This window comes from Monodelphis domestica, chromosome 2 (genome assembly GCF_027887165.1).
Source record: "Monodelphis domestica isolate mMonDom1 chromosome 2, mMonDom1.pri, whole genome shotgun sequence".
NCBI classification, from domain to species: Eukaryota; Metazoa; Chordata; class Mammalia; order Didelphimorphia; family Didelphidae; genus Monodelphis; species Monodelphis domestica.
In genome coordinates this window covers 208,504,698-208,531,120 of record NC_077228.1, presented here as the reverse complement: position 1 = coordinate 208,531,120, position 26,423 = coordinate 208,504,698, and the positions used below count along the sequence as shown (strand labels likewise).

The following is a 26,423-nucleotide window of genomic DNA, read 5'->3' as shown; positions in this document are numbered from 1 at the left end:
AACCATTGAACCTCTCCCAACCTCAGTTTTCTCATCTGTAAAATAAGCCTGGACTGGACTAAACTCTCCGAATCTTATCAGCTTTAAATCAGTGAGCTATTATTACACATTTTCTTCTCTGGCAGCCTTCCCCCTTCTGTACTACTTTTTACCTCTTCCCTGACGCCTTGAGATATAATGTTAACAGCAGTCCTAACTTGGGAAATATGCCACCCTTCCCTATACTTAAATCTTTTGAATGTTATTATGTTTTTATCCTTAGTCTCAACCTAAAGAGGTCTGATGCTTTAATTTCACAATTATACAGTCATCATTCCCACCTTCTGGGTTTGTTGGCTCTTGTGTGGAGGCCTCTTTCACTTGTAGTTCCAAAAATAAAAAGCAAGCAAAGTTACCAGGAAATTCTGTATTGGCGTAAATCTTGTAGGAGACATTTCTAATTGGCACATTTTTTTTTTCATTTTAAAATCCAATTTTACTAGAAAAGTCAAATGACAGTTTTCAGTGCACTCTGCCTCCCTCTCTAATACTTTCAACTCTTCATATGAAGATATGGGGCCCCTTAGCATTCACCAGATAGGGCTACAGAGAGAGGGATGTGAACTTGTGTACTCCAAGTCACTAAAATATTTTACTTGTTTATATGATACATATTGAATATATGTAAAAAGATGATAGCATCAAATTTTCCTGTTATCTTTTTGCAACTTACACAAAAAAGTGATTAAAAAATCTGATTAGTAGTTACTTTGATTTTGTTTCAAAGGAAATCGGGTTATAAGGAACTTAGGACTTACACTTCCCTTAGGAGTACATGTGAACATAGTAGAAAAGTAGAAGACAAAAACTTTATATCTTTATGTCCACATCATTTCTTCTGAAAAATATGCCCATAGACAAGGGCAATATATGATTAATAAGAACATAGAGAACTGAAAGACATTCTGTTGGCCAGATTTGGTATTCTTATTCAGAGAATAGGGAATTTAACTCTAGAGAGGGCTACATATGTCATAAAGTTCTTTAGAATCATCTTTATTGAAATCTCATAGGTATATAGAATATTGAGGCTGGGACAGTCATATGCTCCTTTCAGTTAGGGAAGAACTCCCTCTCCTTTCTCCCCTCCCCTTCCCTTTCCCTTTCCTATCTAGCATGAAGTTGATCACTTCTTGAGAACCAGTCTAGCAAAGTAGTGTCATCAGAGATTAAAAAAACAATTGTGCCAACCGCAGAGAAATTTTTCAGTTGAAAAACAATAAGTGAGGAGTAGAAAGACTACAGAACTGCTCTTCTGAAAATATAGACCTTTTTCTGCATCTTATCAATTTTTTATTTCCCTATCCTTCCATCTTTGCTCAGGATGACTTCAGATGGCCTTTTGGCTGAATAAGACAACAAGAGCTGAGATCAGTGAGTTTAAACATTTATCTTCTATGAATACAATTCCAAGCAGTCATTTTGGTTTATTGTACATACATATTTGAGATTCTAACAATAAGTTCAAGTCAGGCTAACATTTTGTGGCTATGTGGCCCTGGGCAAATCTTTAAGTGACCAAGGCAATTAACTCTCTAAGACAATAAATTGCAGAGAATGTGCCTTGGGAGAGGAAACTCCTTTGTGGGAACTCCCTACAATGATGAAACCACAAGAGTAGTTAAAGTATGTAACCTGTCTGTGTGTATTTAAATATAGAGGAGGCTGGGAATAATGAATAAAGAGCTGGCCTCTAAGGAAGAATTGTGCCTCTAACACAGAACTGCTCAGTGGCCCTAACCCAGGCCCCAGGCAGCTCTCTCAAACTGCAGAGCAGGTACAGATCTGCTTTGAGACATTCCACAGCCAGAGTTCCCTGCTCCAATGAAATGACAAACCTGATTAAATTTAAATACATACATTTATATGTATACATAGATATATCATGAAAAACTACAAATATTATTACTGTACTTCTAAATATTTTGTAGTAAAATATGATCAATGAAGTTGATATATCAGAAAAAAGTCTTTTGTAGGCAGTTGTGAAGAACCCTTTATTTGGTAGATGATTGTGAAGTCAGAGATAACCACCAATGATTTGAGTAATATTTCTCTCATTAAAAAAAGTTATTTCTCTGCTCTTGATTAAGAAGTTTCCTTAAGATCACATGTAGGTCAAGTGGCAGAATTATTTTTGTTTCTTTGATAATTAAAAGAATAACATTTAACTTGATTTTAGGTTCTGACTCACCTTAGTGACTATTAAAATATATTCCATGAGAGCCCTTAACTTTTCAGCTTGATTAATTTTTGATGATAGGCTTCTCTTCTTCAAGGGTAGTTATAATTGTTAAAATCCCTCTGCTATAAACCAAAATGCATAGATTTGGCAAAGGGGGAAAACCCCATAAAAGCACCTTACTATATAAGTTTACAGCTATATTAAGAAAAATAGAAAGAATAAGAAAAATAATAAAAACTTAAAATGGAATCAAAATAGGCTATCAAAGTACTTAGGATACCCAATTAAAAGACTAAATAAATATACCTAAATTTATTTATGGTTTGTTGTTTTAGGTGAGGAATCTCAAAAGACCAACTTTCTCCTCAGTAGAGCATTAGGGCTAGATAAATCACAGCTCTCATTAAAAGAGACCATCTCAGGTATCAGTACAGCTTTTTCTCTAGTATGCTTGGTTCTTACTGGATTTTGGCCTCAAAAGTAGAAAAACTGTGACAACTCAGTATTCAAATCAAGAAAGCTGGTCCAATTCAGTTTTCTTTCCATCCATGTTTGTTGAAGATGATGGAAACTTGTAACAAGTCTCCAACAGAATAAAGTTAAAGGTGAGAGGAAGATAGCAAGTCAGAAAAGCAGGAGGAATATTACAGCTATGATGAAGTCTTCACAGCTAGAATGCCAAGTAGTAAATGATTCAGAAGGCATTGACAGTACCCTGGAGGAACACTTTCTCCTCTGCCCAGCTCAGTTCCTAACCTCAGTGATCCTGTACCTTTCACTGCTTGCATCTTTGCTGCTGTTCTTCCTCCTGTACCCTATCTACTCCCAGTTGTCTTTATTCCCTGGGGCACTTGCATTTTCATCAGGGTAGACATCTAGGATTGTTTCAGTATGGTATAAACCAAGGCATGACTTCTACAGAACTTGGGTTCCTCTTTCCCTGAGGGGAGGCATACCTGCATACTGTGCCAAGCACACACCCCCATAGGACCAGAGTTCCAAAGAGGAGGAAAGAAAATCCCTAAGAGATACAATGGCTTTAAAATCAGGATAATCTTTATTAAATAAGGACTTACATACACATATGGAACAATTTATCCTAAAGCCAAAAAACTTAATTATGAGTCAGCAAGCAGTCACATATGTAATTCTAACAAAAGGAAGAGGAAAAAGGGTCTGGAAGGGGGCAGATCTAGGGAAGGATCTGGGCATGGTATGGGCCATGGAACAGGTGTGATGGATTGTCAGGTGCAAGGCAGGTAACAGCAAAGACAAAAAGGTTCTTTGGTACATATTTTTGGGTACAATGACATTTTCAGAAAGATAAGCAAATGTGAGATAATGGGATTCCAAGGCTTTGGGATACAATGGGGGTACAAAGCCTGAACCAGCAGGTGCCCTGAAGATTAGATAACAATAGAAGAGTTAATCCATGGATCACAAGTTTTCTGCATGTGGCATGCAGAATATTCTTATAGGACCAAGGTCACCTAATTATCCCATCTCAGGAACTAAGAGATGGAATGAGATGGCCCCTGACCCTGCTGAGGTTATTCATGGTCTTTCTGCATGGTGGCTAACTTCCAAGGCATTCTGTAGCCTTATTAATTCAGTCCCTCTCATACAAATTTCATCATCTGCATAGTTGGGTAACTCCAGCAAATTAAGATAATTAGCATATTCATTTTCCCAGTGGTCTTCTAACTGTTCCATTTGCTCCCAGCTGTACCTTCTCTTAGCCCCTACCTTGGGTTCACTTCTTTCTTTATAGACTTTAACAGAGCTAAGTTCCTTCCTTTACCATTTGCCCCAAGAGAAAATAATGACTATTACTGGCTCTATTCACAACCATTCTATTTGTAATACAATTTTGGAATCAACTCTGAATAAGACTTTGAATGAACAGTCAAACACTTTCCCCACAGCAAGCCTATATGACTCAGGGTAGGATAGGTATTTTTATTCCCATAGTACCAGTGAGGAAACAGGTTCATATGATTTAAGTGATTTGCCCAAGGTCACATAGCTGATTGTGTAAGTCTGGTTTTGAATCCAGTGTTCCACACAGCTTTTCAATTGTAATATTTCACCCTTAAATTTAATTAGTAAGCAAATATGGATTGAATCTGTAATTATACAGGAAGGGACTATGTTAGGTGATTGGAAGACAGCATAGCCAGAATACCTGCCTTCAAGAAATTCATTTGGGTAGAAAATACACATAATAATATGTCATTATATAAATAGTGATACTCTGAATAAATGGCATAGAAGTTCAACAGAGGGAATGGTCATTATGGATTGGAGCAGTCATGAATGTCTTTATGAAGGAGGCACTGTTTGAACTGAGTGATTCAGAACCAGGTGATATTCAGATGGGAGGAGAGGAGAGGGAAAGGCATTTTAATTTAAGGATGAGGGGCTTGAATTATTGGCATTCTTTATACTTTTTCTGATTTTTAGAGAAAAAAAAATAACTCTTAAGCAGAGTTACTTCTGAAGGAAATTTTCCTTTTTTTCCCCCCCAATCAAGAAGTCTCCCATTCAGGGCCTTCTGCCCTACTTACATAGTACGACATTTTCACTGTTCTTTGAATTTTCCACATTGAAACGACAGCAATGAGCAATGACCACATTTTCTGCAAATTTTATTACAATTGAAATATTTCATGAAATTTGAGCACCTTGTGCAATCATATGGTAAATATGAACTTTATGAAATACAGAATAAGATCAGAGAGTGCCTTATAACCAACTTTTAAATATGAATATTATCAGCATACTTATATGCAATATAATATTATAATATGTAATAAAGTATATTGCAGCATATACATTGTATATTTTGTTGTTTTTGAGTCATTTCAGTTGGGTCTGACTTTTTATGAGCTCTTTTGGTTTTGTTTGTTTTGGTTTGTTTTTTTTTGACAAAGATACTGGAATGGTTTGCCATTGCCTTCTCCAGTTCATTTTTTTAAAAAATTTAAACCCTTACCTTCCGTCTTGGAGTCAATACTGTGTATTGGCTCCAAGGCAGAAGAGTGGTAAGGGTAGGCAATGGGGGTCAAGTGACTTTCCCAGGGTCACACAGCTGGGAAGTGTCTAAGGCCAGATTTGAACCTAAGACCTCCCGTCTCTAGGGCTAGCTCTCAATCCACTGAGCTACCCAGCTGCCCCCTCCAGTTCATTTTTTACAGATAAAGAAACGGAAGCAAACAGGGTTAAGTGACTTGGCAAGGTACCCACAGTAAGTGTCTGAGGCTTGTTTTGAACTTAGGTCTTCTGACTAGGTCTGATGCTCTATCCATTGTAACACCTAGCTGCCCATTATAGATGTTCGTGGATTCATACATTTTAAATATAATTATTCTAATTATGTTATAATATGTAATGTTAATAACAATTTAATGAATGACAAATTATATACCTAAGCAAACATTTCGACTATGCCTCTTTAGAATGACAGTTTCAGAGTTTTAAGTTTTGTTGGTTTTTTTTTTGGTTGCTAAAGTTATCTTTTAATGAAGCCATAATTAAAGTATTTTCTTTATAAACTATTCCTCAAAATGTAGCACTATATGAAGTCAAATGTGGGCAATCTCAGGAAAATATAGGCTTCTTGATCCCCTTTTTGGCCCCCAATAAGAAATTAGGTTTAACTGCAAAACGAGAACTAGAATGGAAGAATGGAACACATTTAAAAATAAGTTTGAACTCTTCATCACCTTTAGGCATAGGTGACTCAATTCAGGTGCCACTTCAGTTTTTCAGACCTCTGGAATACTATAGATATATAATGTAAATAACTGCTCCATACACCTAGGATTTCTCATAATAACTCAGGAATTTTTATCTGCCTCCTTTTTCTCACGTTGAGGCATAGTTTTGTCCAAATAGCTCCTGAATTGAAAAGGGGATTGGAGAAGTATTTATTTTGTAGTTAACAAAGGATATGGTGAAATTTTTGCTTGGCAGATTCTGATTTAGAATGAAACTACTAAATAGAAAAGCCTGAGGACTGCTCACTCAATCAATAAGCATTTAAGCTCTTAATACTTGCCAAACCCTGTTCTAATCCTTGAGGAGGATATACCAAGAAAAAGTCCAAAGTCTCCACCTTAAAGGATCTCTGCCCTGGTGAATCTTACATTCTAGTGAGGGATACAGCATGTTTATATGTTGGCATATACATACATAAAAAGTAGATATTAGATAACTTCAAAGAAAGAAATGCAGCTGAGTGAACTGAGAAAGTCCTCCAGAAAATAGCTTAGTCGAGTTGAGAGCCTGAGATTCTAAAAGAGGGGAGGAAAGGGAAGGGTATGCTTTCCAATCACAGGAGAGACTTGAACCAGTGCAGATGGTTAACATATGACCTCTTTTTCCATATTCTCTGCAGTCAGGCGGCCAGGCCTAGGAAGAAAAGGCTGTATGCAGTGAAATGACTATTAGAATAAGAGAGGCTTGGAAATGATCAAATAAAATATATTTAAAAAAAAAGAATAAGAGAGAATCTTTTCCTTTTTTATTTTAGTCCAGATAGGGCTAATTAAAAAAAATTATTGATTTAATGTCAATGTGGCAGGAAGACCCTAGTATACTGTTCCAGGGATCAGTGCTTGGCTTTTTTTCTGTGCTAGTTAACATTTTTATCGACGTGAATACCTTTTGGGCTGGACTTCTCAGATCCCTTCCAACACACAAGTTTTGTGATTCTGTGACTTAAGAAGTTTCAGTCTGGGAAAAATATTAATTAGATATTCAAGTCTTCCTTCCTCTGGTCCAATATTTTTATATAGGTAAAATCAAGGTAAACTGAACATCCGGGACTGTCTTTAAGGGAAAAAGAAGTCATTAAAAAGAAACCAGAAGGAAAGATCTGGGGAAGGTGGGAGGGGACACTTCTGTTCCTCTGTAATGAATGGTAGTGGTAATAGTGTGAGAAAGAGGGAAAGGATGTTGTGGGGTGATTGAACATATGCATTAAATGGGATGCTAGTTCTGCCTTCTTCAATCATTGTCTCAGCCATCTGTGGAATAGAGAAGCATTTATTAAGCTCTTACTCTATACAGATCATTGGGGGAAGAAGAAAAGGAAGATTAAAAAGGTTTCTTTGTGGTTAGTTCTGTGTAAAAGTTTTACTTGGGAATAGTAGAATAAGAATGACATTAATAATTAGATTAAGTGAAACAAAAAATTCATGTATGTGAAGACATGTCTGGCAGGTGTCTTTTGTATTTCTATACCTTCATCTTTATGCATGAAAAGCTCTTTGATAATTGGAATTTTTTTTATTTGTTTAGGCTCCATGACAACCAAATAAGTAACTAAATGAAATTTCCTATGATCTTTTAAGTAGTTAAAATTTTGTAACTTTGGTTTCTATTTATTTACTTTGTCTTTTTTTGTTGTTTTTTGTTTTTACTTGTCTTTTCTAATAACTGGACAACTTCATTGGAGTTAGCTGATTAGGAATTATTTTACTATCATGGTTGGAAAGGTAAAGCATAAGGAAGTCAACATGGACACCAGGCATCTATCCCTTTTTCTCAAGGATCCTAGACAAAGTCCTGCATTTAGAGCTCAAAGGGACATCAGAGACCATTTGAATCTAACTCCTTCATTTTATAGACAAGAAAATGAAGGCACAGAGAGATGTAGTAATTTGCCTAGGGTCTGTCACTTGGGTAGTGAGAGGCAGGATTCAAAAACTCTGGACGCCATAATTCCCACTATACTATGATGCCTCTCTAATGTCAAACAGTAGTAATTAGGTCAATTGGTTTTTTTCCCCTAAAAACCAATTATAGTAAGAAATTAAGAGTACAAGAACAATCAAATATCATATTTCAAATTATTTATTTACTTTTTATATGCAGGTTGGGGTTAAATTTTCATGATGCATGAAGCAAGGGACAGGCAGAAATTCGTCAATGATGCTCAGTATCTGCGGGATATGCAGCACAAGGTGGACTCCGAGTACCAGGTACATGAATAAAGCAAATCACTATGTATGTTTTCTTTGCAATAAGAGTATAACATTAATATGGGATAGACTGTCATAAAGTGACTGTTCTAGTGTGCCTGGGGTGTGTGATTGACTGTATTAGGCTGTAAGAAGGATGATAGTGGAGGTGACCAAGGATTCAGTGGAAAGAGGACTCTAGATTTAAAGTTAGAGGATCTGGGTTAGAATTCCAGCAATGCCCCAACCCATCTTCATAATGGTGGCATCAACATCAGGGGCTGAGATGACAGACAAGATGAGGAAAGGCAAATTCAAGATTCTGTGAGGGACCCAATAGAAGAGATACAAAAGCCCAAGAGGAGCCTAAAGGAATGGAATTCTGGGGGGCTCATTCCCCCATAAATCACTCTAATGAGCAGACTTACACTTGATGCTGGCAGAGTTCACATGGCTTTATTCAGAGGTGTTGGGGTGGGGCCCAGGGGTGAGGGAACACTGCCTGGAGAGAGGCAGTATCCTCACGAGGGGTGGGGGGCAAGGGAGAGAGAGAATGGCTCCACAGTCTGAGAGGCCTCAGAAGTCATGGGTACAGATGCCTAGATTTACTCAGATCTTATAGGGATCCAACACAATATCTCCTCTTTCCCACCATCCGTATGTTATATTTCTTTATCTTGTTCTTTCTTCCTCAATCTTTTCTCATCCTCTATTCTCCTTCTCTCCTCCTTAATCTTTTCTAGTACTTCTGAGTATAACATAAAATGTTATATTTCTTTATCTTATAATATTCCTTAGGTTTGTAATTTCTCAGTTGAGTCAAATTTTGCTATAATATTCCTCGGATAACATTCAGGCTGTAACATTTCTTAGTCAAGGTTATAACATAAGTTTTGAGATTTCTCTCATAAAAATTAGGACACCCAAACTTCTTCACAAAAGAAGAAGGGGGATGTCTCTTAGCCACTTTTTAAAAGGTATGTCAAGGACATATATATATATATATATATTTATATAAATATACATATCTGATTGGAGAGGGGATTTCTTCTACTCTTCAAAAGGGGAGATGGATATCGCCTAGTGAAGGGCACCTAACTTCACTATTTTTCTATAGGAAATTGCTAATCTATGATTACTAATACTAAATCAATGTATACTGGGGAATAATGCACAATTTCATTCCACACAATGGGTGACCCCACTGCAATCTGCGAGGTACCTCCTTTCCTACATGTGTCTAAATAAACTGGTTGGCAAATGTGTCACAGTTTGCGCGCACACGCACACATGTGCGTGCGTGTGTGTGTGTGTGTGTGTATGAGAGAGAGAGAGAGAGAGAGAGAGAGAGAGAGAGAGAGAGAGAGAGAGAGAGCGAGCGAGCAAGTAATTTAACATTTTTGGGCTACCCACAACTCTCCACGACTATAACTTGCAGAAGAGGTGCCAACCAGCATTGGTAGAAGTCTTTGCCTAGGAGTTCCTGATCCTAATGAAATTTTAGGTCCAGTTTCAACCACTTAATTACATGTATATACTAATATAGATTATTACAATAAATATCATTTTCTTAAAGCTAATTGGATGTCCCAACTGATATCATTTGATAATTATGGAGGGAAACAAACTAGCTCAAACTCATAAGCTATAGTATTAGAAAACTACTTTAACCCCTGTCCCTTCTTCTTCCTCAGGACTAACACTAGAGTCTAAAACATATTTAGTGGCTACCTGAACCCTATGCTCCTGGCATGACGGTGCTAGGAAGGGTTAGGAGAATAGACCTAAGCATGTAGTACATTTGGTGGGGCTAGTTTGAGATAAACATTAGGCTTTTTAGGAACCCACTAGAGAGCTTTTCCACCAGGGACTTTTCCCCAGCATACCCTGGTTATCAGGATTTTTTCCCTTCTTTCGTTTTATATTGTAGTTCTGTAGTAGCTAATTTTTTGATGTTTTTCCTTGAGCTTTTGTTTGAATGCTTATGTGAGTTATGGAAAGGCAAAGCAAAAAATATTTTATTTAACACTTACTATTTGCCAATAATGTCACTGAGAAACCCCTTAACTCCTCAATACCAACCCTAAAACCCCAAAGAGATGTAGCAGCCATCCAAGCGCTGGGGACTTTGGGGTTGGGAGAAAAGCCCCAGAACATGTGCTATACTAATATTAGTGAGAAAGTTAGAGGATTCAAATATACAGTTAAAGGAAGATAGTATGGTTTAAAAAATCCTAACAGGAGAATGTCCCTATACATTATTATAAAAAAAAAAGATAGTAACTACAAACCAGACCTAATGGAATGTATAGTTTAATTGACCCTAGTACCCATACACAGGATTTGTTAGTGAGTTGGACAAAAATAGGCCCTCTGAATTCTGTGCAGAAGTGACTTCTATTATTTCTCAAAATAAGTTAAACTAGTAGCAATGTTTTTCCAGGTCTACATATTAATAGCCAGAGGTGAAAGCAAAACCAACCTCATGTTACATTGAAGCTTTCCCTTTTGGTGACTGGGTAGGACTCTTCAGGAAAAACAAGAAGAAATAAACATTTATTTTGCATGTTGCATGCTATTTCAGAATCTGGCAAATAATATGTAATTATGTGCCATCTTAGAATGGCACTTCTAGGCAGTTCTTACAGTCTTACTGTCTTTTGTTGCTGTTGTGTTTTTCTCCTCAACATGTTAATAGAAGTGGAAGTGGAATTTAGCCATTAATGTTCATCACAAAGCTTGAAGAAAAGTTGTACTTAATGCTTCAGAATTATTTTTCATAATCTATCAAAATCTTCTGAGGTACTAGGCCCTGTTAGGTGAGTTTTTGGGTTATCTTATCTAGAAATAGGCCTCTATGTGATTTCTCAGCCATTTCTTTTTTTTTTTAATCTTATATAGTTGATTAATTTAGAGCATTTTTCCAGGATTAAAAAACCATGTTCTTTCCCTCTGCATCAATTCCTGGAGGTCATTCCAGTTCACATGGAATTCCTCCATTTCATTGTTTCTTTGAGCACAATAGTATTCTATCACCAAAAGATACCACAATTTGTTCAGCCATTCCCCAACTGAAGGACATCTCCTTATTTTCCAATTTTTTTGCCACCACAAAGAATGTGGCTATGAATATTCTTGTACAAGTCTTTTTCCCTATTATGTCTTTGGGGTACAAACCCAGGAGTGCTATGGCTGGATCAAAGGGCAGATAGTCTTTTAGCGCCCTTTGAACATAGTTCCAAATTGTCCTCCAGAATGGTTGGATCAATTCACAACTCCACCAGCAATGCATTAATGTCCCAACTTTGTCACATCCCCTCCAGCATTCATTACTTTCCTTTGCTGTCATGTAAGCCAATCTGCTAAGTGTGAGGTGGTACCTCAGAGTTGTTTTGATTTGCATATCTCTGATTACAAGAGACTTAGAACATTTTTTTCATGTGTTTATTGATAATTTTGATTTCTTTATCTGAAAATTACCTATTCATGTCCCTTGTCCATTTATCAATTGGGGAATGGCTTGATTTTTTGGTATAATTGCTTTAGCTCTTTGAAAATTTGAGTAATTAGACCTTTGTCAGAGTTTTTTGTTATGAATATTTCCCCCAATTTGTTGCTTCCCTTCTAATTTTACTTTCATTGGTTTTGTTTATACAAAAACTTTTTAATGTACTGTAATCAAAATTATTTCTTTTACATTTTGTAATTTTTTCTAACTCTTGCTTGGTCTTAAAATCTTTCCTTTCCCAAAGATCTGACAAGTATACTATTCTGTGTTTCATCAAATTTACTTATAGTTTCATTCTTTACATTAAAGTCATTCACCCATTCTGAGTTTATCTTGGTGTAGGGTATTAGATGTTGATCCCCAGCCATTTCTACATGATGCTGCCTCCATTCCACCATCATCCTCATTGGATGAAGAAGCAACCTTGCTGCTTGCAAAATATCCAAGACTCCCCTATAATTAAAAATCCTTTAGTAGGCCCTAATTTATATACCTTCAAGATATAATTCTATATACCTCCTCCTTCCCTTAGTCAAACTCCCAGAAAAACTGTCTATACTTGCTGTTTTAGGTCCTTGCCTCTTGCTCATTTCTCAATCCTTTTCTTTTTTTTTTCTTTTTATTTTTTTAAACATTATTTTATTTGGTCGTTTTCATACATTATTCACTGGAAACAAAGATCATTTCCTTTTCCTCCCCTCACACCTCCCCCACCCCCCAGCTTTCCATCTCCCATAGCCAACGCATGATTCCACTGGTTATCACATGTATTCTTGACTCCGAACCCATTTCCCTGTTGTTGGAATTTGCATTATAGTGTTCATTTAGAGTCTCTCCTCAGTCTTATCTCCTTCAACCCTGTAGTCAAGCAGTTGCTTTTCATCGGTGTTTTTACTGCCACAGTTTATCCTCTGCTTGTGGGTAGTATTTTTTTTTTAGATCCCTGCAGATTGTTCAGGGAAATTGCATTGATACTAATGGAGAAGTCCATCACCTTCAATTGTACCACAGTGTATCAGTCTCTGTGTATAATGTTTTCCTGGTTCTGCTCCTTTCGCTCTGCATCACTTCCTGGAGGTTGTTCCAGTCTCCATGGAATTCCTCCACTTTATTATTCCTTTTAGCATAATAGTATTCCATCACCAACATATACCACAATTTGTTCAGCCATTCCCCAATTGAAGGGCATCCCCTCGTTTTCCAATTTTTGGCCACCACAAAGAGCGCAGCTATGAATATTTTTGTACAAGTCTTTGTGTCCATTATCTCTTTGTAGTACAAGCCCAGCAGTGCTATGGCTGGATCAAAGGGTAGACATTCTTTTATCGCCCTTTGGGCATAGTTCCAAATTGCCCTCCAGAATGGTTGGATCAATTCACAACTCCACCAGCAATGCATTAATGTCCCCACTTTGCCACATCCCCTCCAGCATTCATTACTTTCCATAGCTGTCATGTTAGCCAATCTGCTAGGTGTGAGGTGACACCTCAGAGTTGTTTTGATTTGCATCTCTCTGATTATAAGAGATGTAGAGCACTTTTTCATGTGCTTATTAATAGTTTTGATTTCTTTGGCTGAGAACTGCCTATTCCTGTCCCTTGCCCATTTGTCAATTGGAGAATGGCTTGATTTTTTGTACAATTGATTTAGTTCTTTATAAATTTGAGTAATTAAACCTTTGTCAGAGGTTTTTATGAAAATTGTTTCCCAATTTGTTGCTACCCTTCTGATTTTGGTTACATTGGTTTTGTTTGTACAAAAACTTTTTAATTTGATGTAATCCAGATTATTTATTTTGCATTTTGTAACTCTTTCTAATTCTTGCTTGGTTTTGAAGTATTTCCCTTCCCAAAGGTCTGACATGTATACTATTCTGTGTTCGCCTAATTTTCTTATAGTTTCCTTCTTTATGTTCAAGTCATTCACCCATTTTGAATTTATCTTGGTGTAGGGTGTGAGGTGTTGATCTAAGCCTAATCTTTCCCACACTGTCCTCCAATTTTCCCAGCAGTTTTTATCGAATAGTGGATTTTTGTTCCAAAAGCTGGGATCTTTGGGTTTGTCATATACTGTCTTACTGAGGTTGCTTGCCCCCAATCTATGCCACTGATCCTCCTTTCTGTCTCTTAGCCAGTACCAAATTGTTTTGATGACCGCAGCTTTGTAATATAGTCTGAGATCTGGGACTGCAAGACCCCCTTCCTTTGTATTTTTTTTTTCATTATTTCCCTGGATATCCTTGATCTTTTGTTCTTCCAAATGAACTTTGTTATGGTTTTTTCTAAATCAGTAAAAAAAACTTTGGGAAGTTCCATGGGTATGGCACTAAATAGATAGATGAGTTTAGGTAGGATGGTCATTTTTATTATATTGGCTCGTCCTACCCATGAGCAGTTAATGTTCTTCCAATTGTTCAAGTCTAGTTTTATTTGTGTGGCAAGTGTTTTGTAGTTGTGTTCATACAGATCCTGTGTTTGTCTCGGGAGATAGATTCCTAAGTATTTTATTTTGTCTAAGGTAATTTTGAATGGGATTTCTCTTTCTAGTTCTTGCTGCTGAGCTGTGTTGGAATTATATAGAAATGCTGATGACTTATGTGGGTTTATTTTGTATCCTGCAACTTTGCTAAAGTTGTTGATTGTTTCAATTAGCTTTTTGGTTGAATCTCTAGGATTCTTTAAGTAGACCATCATGTCATCTGCAAAGAGCGATAATTTGGTCCCCTCCTTGCCTATTTTAATGCCTTCAATTTCTTTTTCTTCTCTAATTGCTACTGCTAGTGTTTCTAATGCAATGTCAAATAATAGAGGTGATAATGGGCATCCTTGTTTCACTCCTGATCTTAATGGGAATGGATTTAGTTTATCCCCATTGCAGATGATATTAGTTGATGGTTTTAGATATATACTGTTTATTATTTTTAGGAATGACCCCTCTATTCCTATGCTTTGTAGTGTTTTTAGTAGGAATGGGTGTTGTATTTTATCAAAGGCTTTTTCTGCATCTATTGAGATAATCATGTGGTTCTTGTTGGTTTGCTTGTTGATGTGGTCAATTATGTGGATAGTTTTCCTAATGTTGAACCAGCCCTGCATCCCTGGTATAAATCGTACTTGATCATGGTGGATGACCCTTCTAATCGCTTGCTGGAGTCTTTTTGCTAGTATCCTATTTAAGATTTTTGCATCTATATTCATTAGGGAGATTGGTCTATAATTTTCTTTCTCTGTTTTTGGCCTGCCTGGTTTTGGAATCAGTACCATGCTTGTGTCATAAAAGGAGTTTGGTAGAACTCCCTCTTTGCTTATTATGTCAAATAGTTTGTATAGTATTGGGATTAACTGTTCTCTGATTTCTTTGATGGCCTGTTGGATTTCTTTTTCTGATATGGGATTATTTAAGAATTCTATTTCCATTTCTGTTAGTCTAGGCAATTTATAGTTTTGTAAATATTCATCCATATCACCTAGGTTGGTATATTTATTGCCGTATAGTTGGGCAAAGTAGTTTTTAATAATTGCCTTAATTTCCTCTTCATTGGAGGTGAGATCCCCCTTTTCATCCTTGATGCTGTTAATTTGCCTTTCTTCTTTCCTTTTTTTAATTAGATTAACCAGTACTTTGTCTATTTTGTCTGTTTTTTCAAAGTACCAGCTTCTGGTCTTGTTTATTAGCTTAATAGTTCTGTCACTTTAAACATAAAGAAGGAAACCATAAGTAATTTGGGTAAACACAGAATAGTATACATGTCAGACTCTCTTTGGGAGGGGAAAGGCTTTAAAACGAAGCAAGATATAGAAAGAATCACAAAATGTAAAATAAATAATTTTGACTACATCAAACTAAAAAGCTTTTGTACAAACCAAACCAATATAACTAAAATCAGAAGGGAAACAACAAATTGGGAAAAAATCTTCATAGAAACCTCTGACAAAGGTTTAATTACTCATATTTATAATGAGCTAAATCAATTGTACAAAAAATCAAGCCATTCTCCAATTGATAAATGGGCAAGGGAAATGGATAGGCAGTTCTCAGATAAAGAAATCAAAACTATTAACAAGCACATGAAGAAGTGTTCTACATCTCTTATAATCAGAGAGATGCAAATCAGAAAAACTCTGAGGTATCACCTCACACCTAGCAGATTGGCTAACATAACAACAAAGGAAAGTAATGAATGCTGGAGGGGATGTGGCAAAACAGGGACATTAATTCATTGCTGGTGGAGCTGTGAACTGATCCAACCATTCTGGAGGGCAATTTGGAACTATGCCCAAAGGGCGACAAAAGAATATCTACCCTTTGACCCAGCCATAGCACTGCTGGGTCTGTACCCCAAAGAGATAATGGACACAAAGACTTGTATAAAAATATTCATAGCTGCGCTCTTTGTGGTGGCCCCAAACTGGAAAACGAGGGGATGCCCATCAATTGGGGAATGGCTGAACAAACTGTGGTATATGTTGGTGATGGAGTACTATTGTGCTCAAAGGAATAATAAAGTGGAGAAGTTCCATGGAGACCTTTAAAAAAAATAAAAGCATCTGTTGACTCCTAAAAAAAAAATAGTTCTGTCACTTTGTATTTTATTAATTTCTCCCTTAATTTTTAGGATCTCTAGTATGGTTTTCTTCTGGGGGGTTTTAATTTGTTCATTCTCAAGTTTTTTGATTTGCATTTCCAATTCCTTGATCTCTGTCCTCCCTAATTTGTTAATATATGCACTCAGGGATATGAATTTTCCTCTAAGTACTGCCTTGGCAGCATCCCATAAGGTTTGAAAGGATGTTTCGCTGTTGTCATTTTCTTCAACGAAATTGTTAATTGTTTCTATGATTTCTTGTCTAACTATCCGATTTTGGAGTATCATGTTATTTAATTTCCAATTAATTTTTGATTTGGGTCTCCATGTACCCTTGCCGATCAATATTTTAATTGCCTTGTGATCTGAAAAGGCTGCAGTTATTATTTCTGCTTTTCTGCATTTGAATGCCATGTTTCTATGACCTAGTGTATGATCTATTTTTGTGAATGTGCCATGTGGTGCTGAAAAGAAGGTGTATTCTTTTTTGTCCCTATTTATTTTTCTCCATATGTCTATTAACTCTAATTTTTCTAAGATTTCATTCACCTCTTTTACCTCTTTCTTGTTTATTTTTTGGTTTGATTCATCTCAATTTGATAGTGGTTGGTTCAAGTCTCCCACTAATATGGTTTTACTGTCTATTTCCTCCTTCAATTCTCCTAGTTTCTCAATTAAAAATTTGGATGCTATACCATTTGGTGCATACATGTTGATTAGTGATATTTCCTCATTGTCTATACTCCCTTTTAGCAGAATATATTTACCTTCCCTATCCCTTTTGATCAGGTCTATTTGTGCTTTGGCTTTGTCAGATATCATGATTGCAACTCCTGCCTTCTTTCTATCAGTTGAGGCCCAAAAGGTCTTACTCCAACCTTTAATTCTAACCTTGTGAGTGTCAACCCGTCTCATATGTGTTTCTTGAAGACAACATATGGTAGGGTTTTGGGTTCTAATCCAATCTGCTATTTGTCTACGTTTTATGGGTGAGTTCATCCCATTCACGTTCAAAGTTATGATTGTCATTTGTGGATTCGCTGGCATTTTGATATTTTCCCCTAGTTCTGACCTTTCTTCTTTAGCTATCTCCTTTTGAACCAGTGATTTACTTTAGGTCAGTCCCCCTAGTCCCCTCCCTTGATATGCTTCCCTTTCTAGCCCCTCCCTTTTTATGCTACCTTCCCCTTCCCCCTCGCCTTCCCTCCTTTTTTATACTCCCTCCCCCCCTCCTTAATTTTCCTTTCTTTCTTGCCCTAATGGATAAGATAGAATTCAGGATCCCACTGGATCTAGATGTTCTTCCCTCTCAGATTTGATTTCACTGAGAGTAAGGTTTAAGTAATTCCACTTCATGCTCTCTTCCTCTCCTTCTCATATGAGAGTTCTTCCCCTCCCCTTCCCATGTGTATCTTTATATGGGAAAGATTATTCTATTGATTCCCCCCCTATTTCTTGAAGTTATTTTTAGTATTATCGATGGTTCCCCCCTCCCTTTTCCTTTTTTTGTCCCCACTTTCCCCAAATCTTCTTAATGCCCCAATCTTTCCCTATGCATGTTTCTTCTAACTACTCTTATGATGATACAATTTATGAGAGTTACACAAAACATTTTCCCCACATATTAATATATATAATTTGATGTAAATGTAGTCCTTATAGAAGAGAGTTTGACTTAAAGAAAAAGATAAGATTTATCTCCTTTTCCCTTTCTTTCATATTTACCTTTTCATATTTCTCTTGCTTTCTGTGCTTGGATATCGAACTTTCCACAGAGCTCTGGTCTTTTCTTAGCAAATGCTTGGAAATCTTCTATTTTGTTGAATGCCCATACTTTCCCCTGGAAGTATATAGTCAGTTTTGCTGGGTAGTTGATTCTTGGTTGGAGACCCAGCTCTCTTGCCTTTCTAAATATCGTGTTCCATGCTTTGCGGTCTCTTAGTGTGTTAGCCACTAAGTCATGTGTGATCCTTATGGGAGCCCCCTTATATCTGAAGCTCTTCTTCTTGGCTTCTTGTAGGATTTTCTCCTTTACTTGGAAGCTCTTGAATTTGGCAATTACATTCCTAGGAGTTGTCTTTTGGGGATTTAGCATAGAAGGTGTTCTATGAATCCTTTCTATTTCTATTTTTCCCCCTTGCTCCAGAACGTGAGGGCAATTTTCTTTTATAATCTCCTGTAGAATAATATCGAGTTTATTGTTTATCTCTGGTTTTTCTGGGAGACCGATAATTCGGAGATTTTCTCTTCTCCCTCTGTTTTCCAGATCTGTGACCTTCTCAGTGAGATATTTTATGTTTTCTTCTAATTCATTAATTTTTTGGGTTTGCTTTATTGATTCTTGCTGTTTTATCATCTCACTTTCTTCGAGGTGCTTAATTCTGGTCATTAAGGACTGGTTTTGCTTTTCAGCCTTGTCTGCCCTTCTATTGGATGCTTCGAGTTCTTTTTCCAATTGAGCATTCTTATCTGTCAGACAGCTGATCTCTTTCTCCCATTTTTCTTTCCAGGTTTCCATCTTTTGGATAAGTTCTAGTTTGAGATCTTTCAGAGCTTGTTGATAGTTTCCATTTTGGGAGGCGTGTTCTGAATTTTTTTGGATTTCCTCCTCATTCTCCTCTTTTCCTTGGGTACTTCCACCATAAAAGTTTTCAATAGTCACTTTTTTTCCCTTTCTTCCTGGAGGCTTGATTTTGGGCCATGTGAGCCATCCCTTTAGTGGTTTTATTCCCCTTTCCTTTTTGGTCTGGGATCTGGGTGATATGGGCGGTTTTTCTGTGAATTTAGGTTGCTTCAGACTAGTTCTTCCCAGCCTCCGAGGTTTCTTAGAGAGCTGGGTCCCTGATCACAGCCACACTGCCCATGTGTTCAGCTCCGCCCATATAATCAACACGTGGTCCGCCCCTGGTGTTTAGCTCCGCGGAGATGTTCAGCACAGCCCGCCCCAAGTACTGCTCCGCTGAAGGGCTGGATTCTCCAGTGAAACCACCCTGAGACTTTTTTCCTGGCAGTCCCCAGATCCCAAGGACCCTGGAGTGCCCCCCCCCAGACAGAGACGTTCCCCATTCACTCGTTGTCCTGGTGAGCACTCAGGTAGCTCACTCTGGTTTAGTGGGGGAGGTGGGGTGGGGGAAGGGCGGCTCAGTTCACTTTTCTGTGCAAGCTTTTCCTTCTTATTATAGTGTGGAAATGTTCTAACCCCACGTACCTCTCGCCTCAGTGGAGTACCTGGAGTACTGGGGTGTCCTTCTGTTCCTCCAAAGGTGATTTTTATGCTCCTTTGTTGTAGTCTATTTCGTTTGGTGCCGGGGAGAGGAAGCGTGTGGCGTCTAGATTGCAGCCATGATTACCCGGAAGTCGATCTCTCAATCCTTTTCAATTTGCTTTTGATGTCATTAAACTAGACTTGTTTTTTTTTTCTGCCAAAGCTATCAGTTTTCTCTTCATTGTCATATATCTGATCATCTTTTTTCCAGCCTTCATTAATCAACCTCTCTACAGATATTTGACACACTTGAATACCTTTTCCTTCTATTTTCATTTTTCAGCATTTTTATGACACTGATCTCTCTTAGTTATCCTTCTAACAGTTCCTCAGTTTTGGCTTGATTTTTACCTATAATATGCACTCCTTAATTTTAGGAGTATCCCAGCACGATTTTGTGAATGCTCTTCTCTCTCCATATTCTATTGTTGACATCATCAGTTCTCATGGGTTTAATTATCATCCATACTAACATCTCCTAGAACTTGTCTTCTCTTGAACTCTATTCCAACATCCCCAAAATCCTTTTGAACATTTTACTTTTCAAATGGGAGTATACACTTAAATTTTTAAGAAGACATTTTATTTTACCAATTAAATGTAATAATCAATTTTCTACATGTTTTCTGAAGTTATAAAATCCCAATTGTCCCCCTCCCTTCCTTCTCCCTTCCAGGAGACGGTAAGCAATTTGATCTGGGTTACACTTGCATTATGATGCAAAGCATATTTCCATATTCTTCATTGCTGTAAGAGAATATTAATTTAAAACCCAAACCCCAAAATAAAAACTCAAATAAACTAAAGTGAAAAATAATATACTCTCATCTGCATTCCAACTCCAAGGGTTCTTTCTTTGGAGGTGGATAGTATTCTTTGTCATAAGTCCTTCAGAATTGTCCTGGATCATTGCATTGATGAGAGTAGCTAAGTCTTTCACAGTTGATCATTCCATAATATTGCTGTTACTCTTCATGGAGGTCTTTCTAGCTCTTTCTGAAATCCTGTTCCATCACCACATATGCTATATTTTTTCAGCCATTCCCCAATTGAGGGACTTTATCTCAATTTCCAATTTTTTGCCACCACAAAAAGAGATGCTATAAATATTTTTGTATACATAGATCCTTTCCCTACCTTTTAAAAAATCTCTTTGGAATACAGATCTAGTAATGGTATTACTGGATCAAAGGGCATGTGCACAGTTTTATAGCATTTTGAGCATAGTTCTAAATCGCTCTCCACAATGTTTAGATCAGTTCATAGACTCCACCAACCATACATTAATGTCCCAATTTTGTAACATTCCCCTCAAAATTTATCACTTTCCTTTTCTGTTATATTGGTCAATTTGATAGGTATGAGGTGGTAACTCAGTGTTGTTTAAATTTGCATTTTTCTAATCGAGAGTGATCTAGAACATTTTTTCATGTGACTATTGAGAGTTTTGATTTCTTCATCTGAAAATTGCTTCTTCATATTTTGAAATTTTTAGCTGGATGTGACATAGACATCAAGAACACAACATGGAGAGCATGTTATTTTTCTCCCCACAATCACACCTTAATTTGAACTTCCATTAAGGGCACCACCATTCTTCCAGTCACTCATTTGAAAAATCTCATTTTCTACATGCATAACCCAGTAGAATTGCTTGTCAACTCTGGGAGGTTGGGAAAGAAGAGGAGAGGAAGACAACATGAAGCATATAACTTTGGAAAACTTGAATGTAAATTTGCTACTAGAATAAAATAAAAATTAAATTAAAAAAAAACAAAAAATCATTTTCATATTCAACTCTTTATTCTTCCTCATTTCCATTTCTAATCAGTTGCCAAAACTTCTTGATTCTACCTCCACAACATCTCTCATGTATATCCCTTTCTCTCCAGTTATACAGTTGTGGCCTTAATTCATGTCCTTATGACCTCTTATGTGCAGTTATAACCTCCTAGTATTCTCCCTGCCTGAAGTCTTTTTTTTTTCTTTTCAGTCCTCTACACTGCTGCCAAAGTGACTTTTCTAAAACATAATTTGTACTCAACAAATTCCAGGACTACCTTTTGTTTCCAGAATGAAATATAAATTATTAACTCAAATCAAAAATAAAACTCCTCTGTCCTTTATAGACCTTCTTCCCTGAGCTTTTGAGCCCTATTATATATTATATCTGCTCATGCATATGGAAATTCAACCAAAGTAGTCTATTGTCCTCAAAAATTACACCCCAGCTAATGATAATATCTAACATTTATTTCAAAAAAAATAGATCATCCCTAAAATTATGATACCACTTTACAATTGAGAAAACTATGGGAGATGGAGGTTAAGTAATTTGCCTAAGGTCAGATAGTAAGGGTCTGAGGTCATATTTGAATTTAAATCTTCCTGATTCTAGGCCCAGCATCTTTCCACCACCTAGCTATCTTTGCACAGGCTGTCTCTTCTGTGCATTTCAGAATCCCTAGTTTTCTTCAAAGTCCAGACCAAGTACTACCTTATATATGAAGCTTTCCCTGATCTCCCTAGCTACTTGTCCTGTATCAAAATTATCTTGTATCAGTTATCAGCCAACATTTATTAAACATCTATATGTCAAGCACTGATATTTTATTTTCCCAATCAATAGACTATGTGTACTTGGCTGTCCTAGTAAGCTCCTTTGGAACAAGGACATTTTTGTCTTTGTGTCCCCAAAACCTAGCTCAGTGTTTGGCACATGATAGATTCTTCCTAAATACTTGAGTAATTGATTGACAGGAGTAATAAAATATGTTGAATTTATGCTGTTTTATAATAAAACAAAATGAGGCTACAGAAAATGACAGAATATAAAAAATTCTCTCATCCCTTTGATTTCTTAGCCATCTAAAATTACTAAAGTAATTTAATAATAATTTAAAACCCATACTGGGTATTATGGTATCTGAATTGCTAAGACAAAGTGTGGCAATCAGAACAAAATTAGATACCCTGTAATGACTCTTGGGGAAAGAAGCTAGTAGGTTGGTCACTCTCTGATGACTTTTTTGGTTATAGCAAACTCAAGAATGGAAAGGTGGGAGAGAACCATATTATAAAGATCTTTTGAGTAGCAAACAGAAGATTTTATATTTGATCCTTTAGGTGATAGGGAGCCATTGGTGTTTATTGAATAGGGGGTGGGTCAGATTTGTGTTTTAGGAAGATCATTGTGACAGCTGAGTGAAGAATGGACTAGAGTGAAGAGAGCTTTGAGGCAGGGACACCAGCCAGCAGGCTGTCATAGTAGTCCAGGCTTGAGGTGATGTAGAGCTTTTACAAGGGTGTTAAAAATATCAGAAGAGAAAGGGGGATCTATATGAGTCGTGTTGGGAAGGGAAAATCAGCAGGACATATCAATTGTCCTAGGCTAAGAGGTGGTGAGAGGGAGTAAGGAGTCACCTTAGGTTGTCATTGTTGAGCTTGGGTGACTTGGGAAACAAAGAAAAAAATTGTAAATCCTTCAGCTCTATACTTCTACCATAATTATGGTAGAAGAGAATTGGAAAAGGATATTAAGAATCCCACATGTTTTTAGACTCTCTAGAAATATTAACTGAATTATAGTTACTCTTACTATGAGATCTTTGTCTCATCCACAAATTGACATTAATTTGGAAAAAATAAACCATGTCATTATTGGCATTTTTTAAGATAAATGAAAGTGAAAGACAAAAGGAAATTACAACAAATGGAAGGATAGCTCATATTGTTCCAGGAGGCAAGCAAAATTGGCAGAATTGATTTAATTGTGTGACAAAGGGCAGCAAGAAGTAATTTCAGGGGACAATGGAAGTTTTTCATCTTGTACTGTTCATGATTTGATCATAAGCAAACTATGATCCCATGACATCTCTGAAGATAATTGCAACTAATATTCCAACATATGTTGCAAAGGATGTAAAGGGAGTGATTCTAAGACTTTGACAGAATTCTTCAAAGAAAGTCAACATGTACTTTGATACTTATTGACATTATTGTAAAGGTGGAAGTTGTTAGTGGGGTATGGGAGTAAAGATTGAAATGTGTTGGAATGAGGAACATTGAAATATGTATTGTATCATGTATGACTTACAATACCTGTCATCTTGGGGAGGTAGGTAGGAGAGAAGGAGAGAACATGGATCATAAAATGTCAGAAAACAATTGTTAAAAATTATATCAACATATGAAATAAACTAAAAATTAAAAGAAAAAGAAAATGTTGGAAAATATCCCTCAGATTTGAGAAATGAATGAGTCTAATGACTTGTAAATTACTTGAAAGATTCATGTTTATATGTACTTTTTATTTTTTAAAATTTATTTAGTTAATTTAGAACATTATTCCTTGGTTACAAGAATCATATTCTATCCCTCCCTCCCCTACTCCCATCCTTCCCATAGCCCATGCACAATTCCACTGGGTATTACATGTGTCCATGATCAGAACCTATTTACATGTTGTCGATGTACTAGGATGTTCATTTAAATTTTAGAGACTATATCCCCAGTCATATCCCGCTCAACCCATGTAGTTAAGCATTTGTTTTTCTTCGGTGTTTCTACTTCCACAGTTTTCCCTCTGAATGTGGATAGTGTTCTTTCTCACAGATCCCTCCAGGTTATTCAGGATCACTGCCCTGCCACTAATGGAGAAGTCCATTACATTCGATTGTACCACAGTGTATCAGTCTCTGTGTACAATGTTCTACTGGTTCTGCTCCTTTCGCTCAGCCTCAATTCCTGGAGGTCGTTCCAGTTCCCATGGAATTCCTCCACTTTATTATTCTTTCGAGCACAGTAGTATTCCATCATCAACATATACCACAATTTGTTCAATCATTCCCCAATTGAAAGGCATCCCCTCATTTTCCAATTTTTTGCCACCACAAAGAGAAGAGCTATGAATATTTTTGTACATGTCTTTTCTCCTATTATTTCTTTGGGGTACAAATCCAGCAGTGCTATGGCTGGATCAAAGGACAAAGTCTTTTATAGCCCTTTGGGAATAGTTCCAAATTGCCCTCCAGAATAGTTGGATCAATTCACAACTCCACCAGCAGTGCATTAATGTATCAACTTTGCCACATCCCCTCCAGCATTCATTACTTTCCTTTGCTGTCATGTTAGCCAATCTGCTAGGTGTGAGGTGACACCTCAGAGTTGTTTTTTATTTGCATCTCTGATTATAAGAGATTTAAAACATTTATTCATGTGCTTATTAATAGTTTTGATTTCTTTGACTGAAAATTGCCTATTCATGTCCCTTGCCTATTTATCAGTTGGAGAATGGCTTGATTTTTTGTACAATTGGTTTAGCTCTTTATAAATTTGAGTAATTAGACCTTTGTCAGAGGTTTTTGTTATGAATATTTCCCCCAATTTGTTGCTTCCCTTCTAATTTTAGTTTCATTGGTTTTGTTTGAACAAAAACTTAAAAAAAAATTTATTTGGTCAATTTCAAACATTATTCCTTGGTTACAAAAATCATAATCTATTCCTCCTCCCCTCCCCCCGCCCTTCTCGTAGCTTACACGCAATTCCACTGGGCATTACATGTGTCCTTGATCAGAACCTATTTCCATGCTGTTGATGTTTGCACTAGGATCTTCATTTAGGGTCTATATCCCCAATCATATCCCCCTCAACCCATGTAATCAAGCAGTTGTTTTTCTTCGGCGTTTTCACTCCCACAGTTTTTCCTCTGAATGTGGATAGTGTTCTTTCTAATAGATCACTTTGGGTTGTTCATGATCACAGCACTGCCACTAATGGAAAAGTCCATTACATTTGATTGTACCACAGTGTGTCAGTCTCTGTGTACAATGTTCTCCTGGTTCTGCTCCTCTCACTCTGCATCACTTCCTGTAGGTCATTCCAGTTCCCATGGAATTCCTCCACTTTATTATTCTTTCGAGCACAGTAGTATTCCATTGCCAACATATACCACAATTTGTTTAGCCATTCCCCAATTGAAGGGCATCCCCTCATTTTCCAATTTTTGCCACCACAAAGAGCTCAGCTATGAATATTTTTGTACATGTCTTTTTCCTTATTATCATTTTGGGGTACAAACCCAGCAGTGCTATGGTTGGATCAAAGGGCAGACAGTCTTTTAGCACCATTTGGGCATAGTTCCATATTGCCCTCCAGAAAGGCTGGATCAATTCACAACCCCACCAGCAATGAATTAATGTCCTGACTCTGCCACATCACCTCCAGCATTTATTACTTTACATTGCTGTCTTTGTTAGCCAGTCTACTAGGTGTGAGGTGATACCTCAGAGTTGTTTTTATTTGCATCTCTCTGATTATAAGAGATTTAGAACACTTTCACATGTGCTTATTAATAGTTTTGATTTCTTTGACTGAAAATTGCCTATTCATGTCCCTTGTCCATTTATCAATTGAGGAATGGCTTGATTTTTTTGTACAATTGATTTAGCTCTTTATAAATTTGAGTAATTAGACCTTTGTCAGAGATTTTTGTTATGAAGATTGTTTTCCAATTTGTTACTTCCCTTCTAATTTTGGTTACATTGGTTTTGTTTGTATAAAAACTTTTTAATTTGATGTAATCAAAATTATTTATTTTACATTTTGTGACTTTTTCTAAGTCTTGCTTGGTTTTGAAATCTTTCCCTTCCCAAAGGCCTGCCATGTATACTATTCTGTGTTCACATAATTTACTTATAGTTTCCTTTTTTATGTTCAAGTCATTCACCCATTCTGAGTTTATCTTGGTATAGGATGTGAAGTATTGACCTAAACCTAATCTCTCCCATACTGTCTTCCAATTTTCCCAGCAGTTTTTATCAAATAGTGGATTTTTGTCCCCAAAACTGGGATCTTTGGGCTTGTCATAGACTGTC

The 26,423-nt window shown here is 36.8% G+C and overlaps 1 protein-coding gene across 8 annotated transcripts in view; it reads left to right on the top strand.

Moving 5' to 3' along the window:
- The window catches only part of MARCHF10 (membrane associated ring-CH-type finger 10), a 259,755-nt gene that overhangs the window by 1,227 nt on the left and 232,105 nt on the right, over positions 1–26,423 (top strand). For 3 of the 8 annotated variants that reach the window (XM_007482531.3, XM_007482533.2, XM_007482535.3), the window contains exons 2-3: positions 1,363–1,413; positions 8,105–8,211. In XM_007482531.3, coding sequence (XP_007482593.1) covers positions 8,122–8,211 — 90 coding nt within the window. In that variant the 5' untranslated portion in view covers positions 1,363–1,413; positions 8,105–8,121. Of the gene's footprint in view, positions 1–1,073; positions 1,414–2,584; positions 2,647–8,104; positions 8,212–26,423 lie in introns of those variants that run through there. The other 5 variants (XM_007482534.3, XM_056817044.1, XM_007482532.2 and 2 more) reach the window with 3 other exon arrangements.